At 35.8% G+C, this 13,868-nt stretch overlaps 1 protein-coding gene across 1 annotated transcript; it reads right to left on the bottom strand.

Moving 5' to 3' along the window:
• Positions 1 to 11,973: 11,973 nt before the first annotated feature.
• LOC127073258 (RING-H2 finger protein ATL2) lies at positions 11,974 to 13,284 on the bottom strand. The gene has a single exon (XM_051014405.1). The coding sequence runs from the start codon at positions 13,018 to 13,020 to the stop codon at positions 12,139 to 12,141; it is 882 nt and encodes a 293-aa protein (XP_050870362.1). The 5' UTR covers positions 13,021 to 13,284; the 3' UTR covers positions 11,974 to 12,138.
• Positions 13,285 to 13,868: the final 584 nt, after the last annotated feature.

Here is a 13,868-nt window from a genome sequence, read left to right as displayed (position 1 = left end):
CCAAAGGATTCCTGCAAACTCTGCCAAAATATTGACGTGAACCTCAGATCTCTATATGAAATAATGCTCGAAGTAATACCATGCAACTTCACAATCTCACAGATGTAAACCTCTACTAGCTTTTGCAACGGGTAATTGATCTTTATCAAAATAAAATGAATCGACTTAGTCGGTCTATCCACCACAACCCAAATTTAATCACTTTCCTTAGAAGTCTTAGGTAAACCCACAACAAAATCCACAGAAAGGCTATCCCACTTTAACCCAGTCATACTCAAAGGATGCATTAACCTAGACGACTTTTGATGCTCTACCTTCGACTTCTGACAAGTTAAAAAAGAATACACAAATTCAACCACATCCTTCTTTATACCTGACTATCAAAACATCTTCTTAAGATCTTGATACATTTTAGTATCTCTGAGATGAATACTCAAACCACTTCTGTGACCTTCCTCAAGAATTCTCTTCTTAAGCTCTGGAAAATTCGACACACAAACTCTATCTCGGGATCTCATTACTCCATTCTCAATAACTCTGAAATCTACTTCCCCACCTTGAGTGATTAACACCAACTAGTCAATCACTCCCAAATCCGATTTTTGACCTTCTCTGATCTCTTATAGAACACTGCTAGTCAATTTCAGCATACCTAATATCACACTTTGCAGTGTCATCTCACACACCAAGCTTAGATATTCGAACTGCTCAATCAAGTCCATCTCTCTAACCATTAGTGCCGACATATGAAAATACTTTCTACTCAAAGCATTTGCTACCACATTAGCTTTACCAGGATGGTAACTCAACTCAAAGTCGTAGTCTTTCAAAAACTCTAGCCACCTCCCCTGCCTCATATTCATCTCTTTCGGATCAAATAGATATTCAAACTCTTATGATCGTTGAAAACCTCAAATCTCAAACCATACAACTAATGTCTCCAAACCTTGAGTGCAAATACTACCGCTTCCAACTCCAAATCGTGGGTAGGATAATTCCTCTCATGAGTCTTAAGTTGTCTCGAAGAACATGCTACAACCTGACCATTATGCATAAGCATGCCACCTAAGCCCATCTTAGATGCATCATAATACACAACAAAGGATTCTTCACATCTGGCATGATCAAAACTAGTGCCATCATCAACTTCTTCTTCAACTCTTGGGAACTTTCTTCACATTGAGAATCCCATACATAATCTTGCCCTTTCCGAGTCTACTGAGTCGAAGGAAAATCCAACTTCAAAAAGCCTTCTAAAAACCTTCTATAGTATCCATCCAAACCAAGAAAACTTATGATATCTGTAACAAACTTAGGAGTCTCCCATTGCAACACCGTGTCTACCTTAGACAAATCAACGACTATACCACCAATGGAAATCACATGACTAAGGAAACTCACTTCTTGCAACCAGAATTCACACTTGGACAACTTAGAATACAACTTATTCTCTTGTAAGGATTATAACACAACTCACATATGTCCTGCATGCTCTCCATCTGACTTAGAATACACCAAGATATCATCTATGAAAACCACAAGAAACTGATCCAAGTAATTATGAAAGATTTTATTTATATACTCCCTGAACACACCTGGTATATTAGACACACCAAACGACATCACAGAGTACTCATAGTGACTATATCGAGTTCTAAATATGGTCTTTGGAATATCTTCAGACTTCACTCGAATCTGATGATATCTTGATCTCAAATGAATCTTGTTGAACACACAAGCACCAACCAGATGATCGATAAGGTCATTAATCCTTGGAAGAGGATACTTATTCTTAATCATGACCTTATTTAGATGTCAGTAATCAACACATAATCTCATGCTACCATCTTTCTTCTTAACCAACAACACCGACGCTCCCCACGATGACACATTAGGTATGACGAACTTCTTCTCTAGCATATCTTCTAACTGATTTTTCAACCCACTCAACTCTGATGCAGAAATCTTATATGGTGCCACCAACACAGGTCTAGTACCAAGTACTAAATCTATGGTGAACTCAACTTCTCTCTCTTGAGGCAAGTCACAAATATCCTCAGAAAAAACATCAGGAAGCTCACACACCACATGAATAAATCTACCCACAACATCACTTTATACTCTCAAAGAAGCGAACATCATGAGCACTTGATCATGCTCCCTCAAAGACATCTCAACTTGACTAGCAAACATGAATCTTGAATGTGTACTCTCTTCGGGTTCTGGAAACAACACAGTCTTGTCAAAATAGTTGATATAACATGGTTGAACTCTAGCCATTTCATCCCCGAAATCACATCGAGTTAACTCAAAGGCAAACATATCAAGTCAACTCCAAAGTCTTTACCATAAATGGTTAAAGGACAATTCAAACACACCAATGAAGTAGTCACTGAACTATTAGATGGGGTATCAATGGCCATACTTCCAATCATATAAGACACTTCAAGATTCAACTTGTTGACACAATCAAGAGATACAAACGAATGCGTTGCACTAATATCAATCATAGCAGTTAGAGAAACACCATTAATGAAACATGTACCTCGAATCATATCATCTGACCTCGAGACATCTAGACCACTCAGAGCAAACACTCTACTCTTGCACGACAACTGGCATTTTCCTCGGTTTCTGACACTGGGTACTAATATGACACAGTTCACCATAGTTGTAACAAGTTGGAATGTTACTATTGCACTCAGTAGAACTGTGACATTGTTTTCCACACTTGAAACACTTCAAGCCCACGCTCTTGCACTCAATAACGCGATAACATATACCTCCACATGAATATTATCATATATTCATCATCACCAAAACTACATAAAAAAGAATAACATCAATCTGAATTTCACATATAAATTGCATACAAAGTCAACACATAATCACAACATAAAAACACATTCAAAACAGGATAATCCAGAGAGGTATTCACAATCATCTTAAGGATTCAAAATCTCAATAATGGAGGACTGGGAAAAATAATAAGGAAGAGGGTTAGGATCCCTTTTTATCTTTTATGAAAAACACACCCATAGATGAATAATCCACCCTTACCTGAATTCTACAGAAAAATTGAAGCTTTTTTCTTGAAATCCTTAGTTTTGCTCTTGTCTCCTAAACTCCTACTTTGCTCCAAAACTCTAGGTACTGCATAACCTATTTTTCTCTCCAATTTTATTTTAAATAAAAACCTAATATTATCTTTTATTATATCTATTTTCCCCCTCAACGTTTGGTCACTCACACCTTACCACATCAATCTTATTATTATCCTATTTCCACCCCTATATCTCAATATCTCTTATTTTATCCAGTTTTATATAATCTCAATTAACTAAAAATAGTGATAAATTATATAAAATCTACTCAACTCCAAATAACCCCAACAAAAATATATAGAACATTTCAATAAATAATTTAAGCATATAAAACTCAATAAATTAATTTAAAAATTGGGGTGTTACATACGACGCAAATATGGTAACACACGACCAATCCTCAATGTAGGTAGGCACATCTTCCCACCCGATGACGCGAGGAAAATGAGAGATAATCGATCTATAAAATATGGTTAAGATAAAATATTAATAACAAGTGTAAAGAAATAATAATGAAAAGATAAGTAACAATAAATTACCGCTAGCACCGTACAACTCCCTGTCATCTACTTTGTCTTCCAAAGACAACCCTCACCTTGCTTCGAGTATAGGTAGATCAAACATGCGGCCCTTAGATGTACTCATCAATCACCGTCAAGTCAATGAAGTACTTAAGGTAGACCACATCGATGTAGACCACATCGTCATAGGTTACACTTTTGTCCATAAAAATGGGTGTGTCAACCAAAAACAAGAGGTAACACCTCAATGCACTGTTTCAATGGTACTCAACTTGCATATCATCACCATCGGCATCCTCAGACGACTACAACTGGCCTTTATAAAGTTGTTCAAAGAATTTAAACCTAGCATTAGCACCTCTGGTGTCAACTACCTCATTTGCAGCCTTAGTTTGGTCAACTCCGAAATGGGTGACCATCATCTCGACGACTTCCTTTCTACCAAACCTTCTGTGGCCGAGTAATTTTCCCCTAATAGGGAGATGCAGGAGGCATGAGACGTCATCCAGGGTGATGGTCATCTCGCATATAAGAAGGTAAAACTATGACACCTTTGAATGCCACCTCTCTGCAAATGTCGTATGTATGCCATGGTTTATGGTCTTATACGCAACATACTTGAACCTGAACCAATCAGGGGCTGACTGTTCCAAATCCAATAATTTTGTGTCATGGTTTACCAATTTTAAACACAAACTCTCTTGTAAAATATCTATTGTGATTTAATTAGTTTAAAACATATGTATTGCAAAAGTAAATAAATATACCTCTCATTCCCAAACATGCCCAGAAGCTTGGTCTGCATAGAGGTGAATTGAGGAGGTGTTGAATGGGCCTCATAAATAACTCTCTAAAAGGGCATCTACAACAGGTTCCTCCTGGGCTTCAGGGGTTTCTGGTGCTGCTTCATCATCTGGTAGCTCGTGGCCCCGTGAAGTAGAGGCCCAAGACAGGAGACTACAAGAAGTAGAAGTAGATGGTTGGGAGCTTCGGCGTTGTGAACCATCAAACAAGTTATCATCAACTTGTGGCCTCGTAGTCTTGGATGCGACCTACTCATGTCGTACAAATACGATTTGGGACACACGAGCAAACCTAATTCTGCCATGGTTGTTTTTAGCCATTGCACATGCGTTACAAACAGACGGTCACATCACAAATTCATCCAAAATTCAGCCTTGCACAAATTCAAAGATACATCTCTGAAAATAGTTCAGACATAATCCAGAGATGCATCTTCGAATAAATTCGCGATTTTCTCAGCAACGACAAAAACACAACTGTTGCCCTAACCTTTCAAACAAATGTCAATGCATGTCCATTTAGGCTACCTATTTTGATTCCACTACTATCTAATATAGCTAAAACAACTCATGTTATCTAAAACATAATTCAAAACAGAAAGAAAAAAATAATTTTGAAGAATTTACCAAATCAAATGGATGAGAAAAAGAAGTTTGAATGGATGAGAAAGAGCTTTAATGGTATAAGTTTGAATGGATGTGAAAGCTTAAATGGTTTTTTGAGTACATTTTAGAAAATTAAGGAGGAAGATGGAGGGTCTGACACGAGTATAAGAAATAAAAGTGTCCGAAGATGCATCTCTGGACTACCCATTGAATTTTGAATTAATGATTTTTTGGAGATGTATCTATGGAGTCACCTTTTACGCATACAATGATGCATCTCCAAATTAATTTTTGACAAAAATAAAGTGCCTTATCAATTTGTTTTGAGGAGTGTCTAAAAAAAAGTGTACCCAGAGACTTTTCACGGTGGTAGGGGAGCACCCATAAGAATGAAAAAAGCAACTCTCAAAGTCAAAATTTGTATCTAAATCAATATAGTTAATAAATCAAAAAATGATACCGCAAATGAAAATGAACCCAACTCGAGTATTTGTCAAAATTAAGAGATTTTTTTCCTGCAACCCCCAAATTTTACATAACACCCCCACAATAGTAGTATTTTTACCTTAATACCCATTGCGAATTTTATGATTTTTAGAAAAAATTTGTGTTATCGTATTTTTAGAAAATTTCTGAGATTTTACCGAATTTTGGAGGATTAAATCAGTTTTTTATCATATTTTTAAAAGTTGGTGTAAAAAACATACTTTTTACACTTTTTTTTTATAAAATAGGTATGAAATCATATACTTTTCCAGAAAACTATGATTTTATACCATTTTTTTGAAAAATCCGGTCTAAAATCTTACTTTTTTTACATCTACTTTTACAATTATACAAAATAAAATCATAATTTTCTGAAGAAAAAAATATTTTATCGATTTTTTCAAATATGCCAGAAAAATCTGTTAGTATTAAATTTTCTTATTTTTTTTATCGAAAATAAATTACCAAAATTTTCAAAAACTCAATTTTTTTTATCAAAGATACCAAATTTATCAAAAAATTCGATACATTAATTTTTTTTTAAAAAAAACTGGTAAAAATACATATTTGGCTTTTGGAATATACTACAGGATTTTTCAATTTCTACGGAAAATTTCATATGTTTTATTAGATTTTAATTCAAACATTTTGATAAAAATTTGACAAAAATAACATGGATATTATTAAAATATATAAAGTGTCAGGTATAAGTGAAGAGGTGACAGAAAGAAAACTCCAAAATTTTCAAAATCAAGGAGGATCGCCTTTATTTGTTTTTAAAAAACTGATTTTATTTTCTAAAAATTTAAAACTCAAAATAAATATTAACTTTTACAAATTTCAAAACAAAAAATAAAACTATCCCAAAAGTGGCTTAAATTTTGTAGTGGCACTGGCAAGAGACGGGAATGAAATATTAAATTTCGATTTTTTTTAAAATAATCACTTTTTTCAATTTAAATACTAAAATAACCTATTTTTCAAATTAATTACCGAAATAACCATCTTTCATTGTTGATGCGTCAATTGAACTGACATATCTAATTGACATTCAAAAGAGGCGCCCAAGCCATTGGCGCATGCATGCAGCCAAGCATGTGAAGGCGCCACATGCATTGACGCATGCATGTAGACATGTGAGTCTGCGCCACATGCATTGGCGCATGTATGTGCCATGTGTATGTGGCACCTAGGGCAATGACACATACATGTGTGTGCTAATCTATAAATACAATGCGTATCTCCCATAATTTTTCACACAACTTCTTACCCTCATTCCATTTTCCTTCCATTTTCCTTAAATCTCCTTCAATTTTCTTTTCTTTAAAATATTTGAGTATTCATATATTCACAAGAGAAATGCCGATTTAATCTTTTCAGTAGTGCAACCTCCGATAAAGATCCGACTTTGGAATATAGAAACGTTCGAACGTCTTAATAGGACCTTGAAACGTTGGTTAGATGGAGAAATTGTAGAGGGTGAAAGGATCATAAGAATTCAATGGCTTGATACCACATTCAACCAAAATGGAGAAATTCGTGTATGGGTGAATATTAAGACTGACAAAGACGTTTACAGGATGATGTATACTAATTACAAAATTGTTTTGATGGTTGTAATCACATATTTATGTTATTGTAATCACATAGTTATGTTGTTTATGTGTTGTATTTGTTAGTGTTGGTATTTTATTTGTTGTAGTTTGTTGTGTTGTTGTTTAAGTGTTGCTTATGTGTTGTATGTGTTGTATTTGTTTATGATGGTATTTCCTCACCAGTTATCATATGAAATGAATGTTGTTTTTAATACAAAGCAAAAAAGTTATAATTAAAATTATTTTATTATGCTTGTTCCAACACTGGGACAGTTAGTACGATTATGATCGGCCTGGTGACATGAACTACATAATCTAACCATTTTGTTCGCCGTATCCATTTCGGTTTGAATACGGGTGTTGTTTGTACGGCCTTTTTTCTTTCTTCGCATTATTTCATTATGCCAGAGAATGTCCCCTTGATATGCAGGTCCGTAATCCTCTTTTGCTACCGTTGAAAAGCTAATTTTGTGAACATTGCAAAAGCTTGTGACTTTGTAAACGTCGGATAGTAAGTAGGATGGATCTCGTCGAACCTTTGAACATGCCGCTTAGACATGGGAGCAAGGCATTCGAAAGGCTTGGAAATTTCCGCAGTCGCACCAACCTCTATCTAGTTCCACTCTATAGTGTCCCCTCGGCGTGCCTTCATTGTGATCCATGGACTCAGCAACATTGTACCAACCTTTAGTACGACCAAACACCGTGACCACATGTGTGTTAGCTTTGACAACTTTCTCTTTAATGAATTTCAATGAAGCATCACTGAACAACTGCCCATATTGTAACACTGAACTCCATTTGGAACGTCTAGTCTCAAACAACACCCCTATCCTAAAATAGGTTGCTTGCACTAAAGCAGTTATAGGTAGGTTTCAGATGCCTTTGAAGATAGAGTTCATTGATTACACAAGATTTGTTGTCATGTGGCCCCAACATTGACCATTGTCATACACCCTAGTCCACTTCTCTAATGGAATATTGTCAATCCACGTTACTACATATGTGTTTGGCAATCTGATGTCTTCGTGGTAGTGTTTGAAAGAAGGTTCTGTTAATGCATACCCTGGGTTGACAACCTTCTTCCGCAACATTTTGTCTTTGATATCCCACATGAAATTTTGAGCGATATGTCTAATGCAGTAGACATGCATCGACGGAGGATCCTGCCAACCATTATCAATGTTTTTGTAGGCACTCACTATTAAAGGGTGTCGATCTAAGATCAAACATAAGTTAGAATGAGGAGCAACGTGCAATCGGAGATTTTTTAGGAAAAAACTTCATCCCTCATCAGTCTCCCCTTCAACTAGGGCAAAGGCGATTGCAAAATATGGTTGTTGCCATCTTATGCCACTACCATTAGTAGTGTTCCTTTATATTTCTCGTACAACCATGTACCATTAATTTGTATAATAGGTTTACAGAAAGCAAAACCTTTGATGCATGGTTGATATGCTTAGAAGAGTCGGTAAAATATTCCATTACCAATTGCACAAGTCCCGTCTAGGGTATACGCTGACAACGTTTCCAAATTGACAATAGTCCCCCATCTATAAATATTGCAAGAACTCACAACACTCAACATCTGCAACACTTAATATCTACAACATTCAATACCTGAAACACTCAACCTCTGCAACATTTAACCTTTGCAACACTCAACCTCACTGCAACACTCAACCTCTCTGCAACGGTCAATCTCTCTGCAACATTATGTCTCTATTGACTATAGGTGATGAACATCGAGTAACGATCAATAATATTGCGACATTTGTATGTTATTACTTAATCTATATTGTTTATTACTTATTCTTATTATTATTCTTATTTCATAACAAAATGTCTCTATTGTTTATTACTTCTTCTTACTTATTTCTTACTTATGTTTTATTAGGACCCAAAGAGATTTCGATGTCGTGTACATGAATATGTACCACACGCTCCTTTGATAGAACCATATATTCGAGGATGCGGTTTTGGTAATCTGCTCAACATAGTCTCATACTCAGTTGACTACAAATTTATTCTTGCTTTGTTAGAGAGATGGATACCCGAGACCCACACATTTCTCCTTCCTTTGGGTGAGTGTACCGTCACAGTTGAGGACATCTACATGTTGTTAGGTCTACGTATCGATGGTAAGGCCGTAAATGGTATAGTTAACCAAGATAACTTTATATGCGATGAATTATTGGGTGACCCTTTGTGTGAAGACACTACGGGAGAGGCTTCTGGTCAAGCTAGGGGTCAAGGTATTAATTTAAAACATCTTAAACAATATTATGCAAGTATAACATTAAATGAAGAATCTACAGAGTATGAAAAGATAATTAAAACTCAGTATTATATTATGACTCTATTTGGTAATTTTTTATTTTCTGAAAGTACTGATAATACGGTAAGTATTATGTATTTGTCGTTGTTACGAAACATAAATAAGATAAACACATATAGTTAGGGTTCAACTGTTTTGTCCCATCTATATAGTTCGTTGTGTAAAAATATCCAAAAAATACTTGTACTTTTTATTCTTGCGCCTATTTGCTACAAGTATGGAGTTGGTCAACTGTCGTTACTCGTCCCGGTCAACGAGAAGTCATTCACATTCCCCTATGCAACAAAGTAAGTTTAAAATTTTACCATCTAATCTATTAGACTTTATACTTCAACTAACTGTAACTAATATATTTCCAATTTTTTTGATTTAGGTGGTCAGTTAAAGGGATGAATTACAACAGGTGTCGCAAACATACTGTAGTAGTCTATCGCAATCTTTTAGACCACATTGGACCAGACGATGCAATAATACTACACAACTCTATATTTTATTTAAAAAAAATATTCAATTGCATATCATCTAATCATGTCATATTCTTGTACAGTTTATCTGGACACCATATTTGGGTCTTGATCATCAAGTTAACCATGATGATGATGCAATTTGAACAACAAAAACACCAATTATCCGATTCACTACAGTGGAGATGCACCAAAGTGACCGTGTAAAACTGCAGTTCAACATGCAACAATAGATTCTAGAACCTCCGACGTGTTTGGGAGATTAGCATCAACAAAGAGTCGATGGCCAATGGGATTATTTCGACTGGAGAGACTTCGCAAAAGAGACGTGTCGTCATTGGAGGAATCGACGACATCACATCTTAAACGAATCAGTGATACATGGTGCTAGACTAACTCAACATTATATGGCATGGTTTAGGTTGGTTACAATGCCACAGTTTGTGTCTGAGCCAAGGTATTTGATTGATCTACGCCAACGAACTTCATCATCAAACGTCCAATAACAAATTCCCGCCCAAGAACAATGGCAACCCACCCAAACCCAACGACTAACCTCACACCACCACCCTACCATGTACACCTAACCATCAAACACTCAACCTCGCAACCAATTTATGCCACACACCCAAACTCAAAATCAGGAATCAAACCATAACCACCAACAACCATACGCAGCCACCACAACAATCTATAGTCCAAATGATTCATACGATTCAACGTCATGCCATCGTAGCCCCCCGTCAATGAACACTCAAATATCCCATCGCCACAACACACAACCATTGTTTAACTTTAGTACACCACATGAACTATTGTTTCGTTTCCAAAACGATTCAATGTCCCAATTCAGAAAACCATATCGTCCACAATCCACCTAACTACAACGATCCAACTACGATAACATGGACACCGAACTCAATTACGGAAGCGTCGTTGGCGACAACCCCTTAGCTATTAGGGATAAATGATGACAAATCTATCAAATACCGTTGGACCTTCCACCGGACCTTCACATCAGCCACCATTACATCATGTCAGCACTCAAAGATCTCAAACACCTCAGAAAAATCGTGGGAGACCTCGAAGACAGACTAATGTACCTGAATGTGGAACATGGGGCGTTTCAATCGGGCGAGCATTGATTTTCTTGTCATTTTTATGTATTTTTATTTTATAATATAATATAATTTTTAATTTAAATATTTAATTTAATTAATTATAAATATAAAATATAAAATTAAAAAAAAGGAAAGTGAATGTGCCATATGCATTGACGGAAAGTGAATGTGCCATATGCATTAGCGTATATGTATGGACGAATACATATGACTTCAAGGCATGCATGTGCTTAGGCAATTGACGTCTATGTTCATTTGCAATGTATGCATGCGTCAATGGGTTGGTCGCCTCAAATTAGATGCATCAATTCAACTCAACTGACATATCAGTAATAAAAAATAGTTATTTCGATAATTAATTTAAAAATTATAGTTTAATATTTAATTTGAATAAGATGATTATTTTGAAAAATACATTCTTAAATTTCCAATGTAAGTGATTTCAGTAGTTAATAAAATATGTTGTAAATTACGTATGCCGTTCACTTGAAATCAGACTATTGTAAAGGAATTACTGATGGGAGAATAGAATACAAATACTCCAATAAAATTTAGACTTAAGAAAGAAAGATACCACAACATATTTGCATTTTTTTTCAATATGATGCCAAAGTGAACATACAAATCAAAACCAAAAAACATTTTTCTTTTAGATGTAGACTACAATGCTGACAAAGTTATTGATGTTTATTTTTCTTCACAAAATGAGATTTTATGAACAAGTCTCGTAACTCTTAAGTCTTTTTGTTGAGAAAAGTCTTACTAGTAACTCTCAAGTTTAAAAACATCATCTTATCTCCCTATAAGTCTACACTTGAATAAATTATTTGACTTATCTTGATTTTTCACACCTCATAGTCCAAGAATAATAACGACAGTTCAATTTTTGTGTTGTCCTATTATCCCATCTTTGAAACATAAACAATAAACAAACATTAATATCAACGAATTTCTTAATATCTATGTTGACTGTTACATCTTACTACATACATACATTTTTTGAAATTTCAACTACTTTTCATATTCACAGGCACGCGCCAACCACCGCTCTAAACACGTTTCTTGTTTTTAAAAAATGCCACGTCAACACCTGAGTCAATTCAACTCAACTCACTGAGTCTCACCTCACCTCGTCCACCTTGTTCCACCTTCAAGTTCAACTCAGCCACCGAGCTACAACCACCACCACCCCCGCACGACGACGGAGACACGCTGCCTTTCCATTCCCTACTAAGAATCCTCTTAAACGACAACATCCGACTCATCGGCGACCGAAACGACGACGGCGAGTCACAGGACTCGTCTCGAAAACCTTCGTTGTTTCTCGTAGGCACCTCAACGGCCACTCCCGTAAAAGACGGCTTTCTTCTTAACCCAACCGAACTCGAACAAGTCTCTTTACCGGTTCGGTTCGAATTCTCATCTTCCAAAACCGAACCGTGACTCGAACTCGAACCGGTTTCCGGTTCATAAACCGTTATAACAACCTCGGGTTGTGGTTCGAATGTGGACTCAACCGATGCACGACAAAGTGGACACGTGGAATGAGAGTGAAACCACATGTCAATACATTCGGTGTGAAAACTATGGTTACATTTGGGTAAAACCCGACCCGTTTCTCCGGATTCAAACTCCGACAAACACACGGCACACTCCGTGGCGTTTTCCGGGTGAGTCTTCGGATCGTATAAGAATAACGGTAGTTTAGCGATTACAGAGGCGTCGAGGCCGTGAGTTGCAGTGATGGAGACGCTGGTTGTTGGATTGTCGGTGAAGAAAACAAGCTGACTGCGACGGCGGAGACGGTTGCGTCGGCGGCGAGATTGGAGAAGGTACCAGCGGGCGTAGATATGGAGACACAGCATTAGAACTATGACGAAGAAAAGAAGGACTATGGCGCAGAGCATGATCTTGCCACTGAGGTTGTAACTCTTGGAATCGAAGTTGTTGGGAATATTGGAGTTTTCATCGTTTTTTTCCATTTGTGAAAGAAATAGGGAGGGAGTGTGAGTGAGTAAAAGAGAGGTGTGAAGAGAAAGGATAGGAAAATGAAGAATAATTAAGGAAGAAGAGAAAGAAAGGTTTAAGTAAGAAAAAGGAATATGGAAGAAAGAGTGAGGAAGGTTCTTGAGGGTTTCTTAGCTGACACATTCATAGGATAGGGAATGATGAAGGGTTTTCTAATATGGGGAAATGTGTTTTTAATTTCTTACTCTTCACACCTGCACTCTTGTCTGAAGTGGAACAAAAGTACACCAATTTTGACGCGGTTTTCTTTTCTATATGCTTTTTTAAGAAAAATAATTGTAAATTTCTATTAAATTATTATTTTTTTCTTCTTTATTTTAAAAAATAATATATATATATATATATATATATATATATATATATATATATATATATATATATATATATATATATATATATATGTGTGTGTGTGTGTGTGTTGTCTATTTTTTACAAACAAAATTTATATTTGCATTCATTGCATCACGCAGTTGGCATCTTGTTATCACTATTTTCATTCTCACGTATGAATTCTAAATTGAATTAGGGCATAAACATTCGTAGGCTTAAATCCATAAAATCCGTTATTGAATCAAAAGTGAGAATGAGTTTTGAACTTTGTTCATTCATAACAAAAGAGAAGAGTTCTATAAGTTTTGATTTGAAGATGTACTAAAGTTCCAATTTGCAAAGAAGACTTAATTATCTTTGTGGAGACATTATTGTTCTTTGCTGAAAAACAACATTTAACAACTATAGAAAGCAATTATCGGGATGTCCACACTTTAAGATAAGCATTCATAGTCATTCATCTTTCTAAAAA

This window comes from Lathyrus oleraceus, chromosome 1 (genome assembly GCF_024323335.1).
Source record: "Lathyrus oleraceus cultivar Zhongwan6 chromosome 1, CAAS_Psat_ZW6_1.0, whole genome shotgun sequence".
NCBI lineage: Eukaryota > Viridiplantae > Streptophyta > Magnoliopsida > Fabales > Fabaceae > Lathyrus > Lathyrus oleraceus.
The sequence above is the reverse complement of the archived record's forward strand: the minus strand, read 5'-3'. Positions and strand labels throughout refer to the sequence as shown.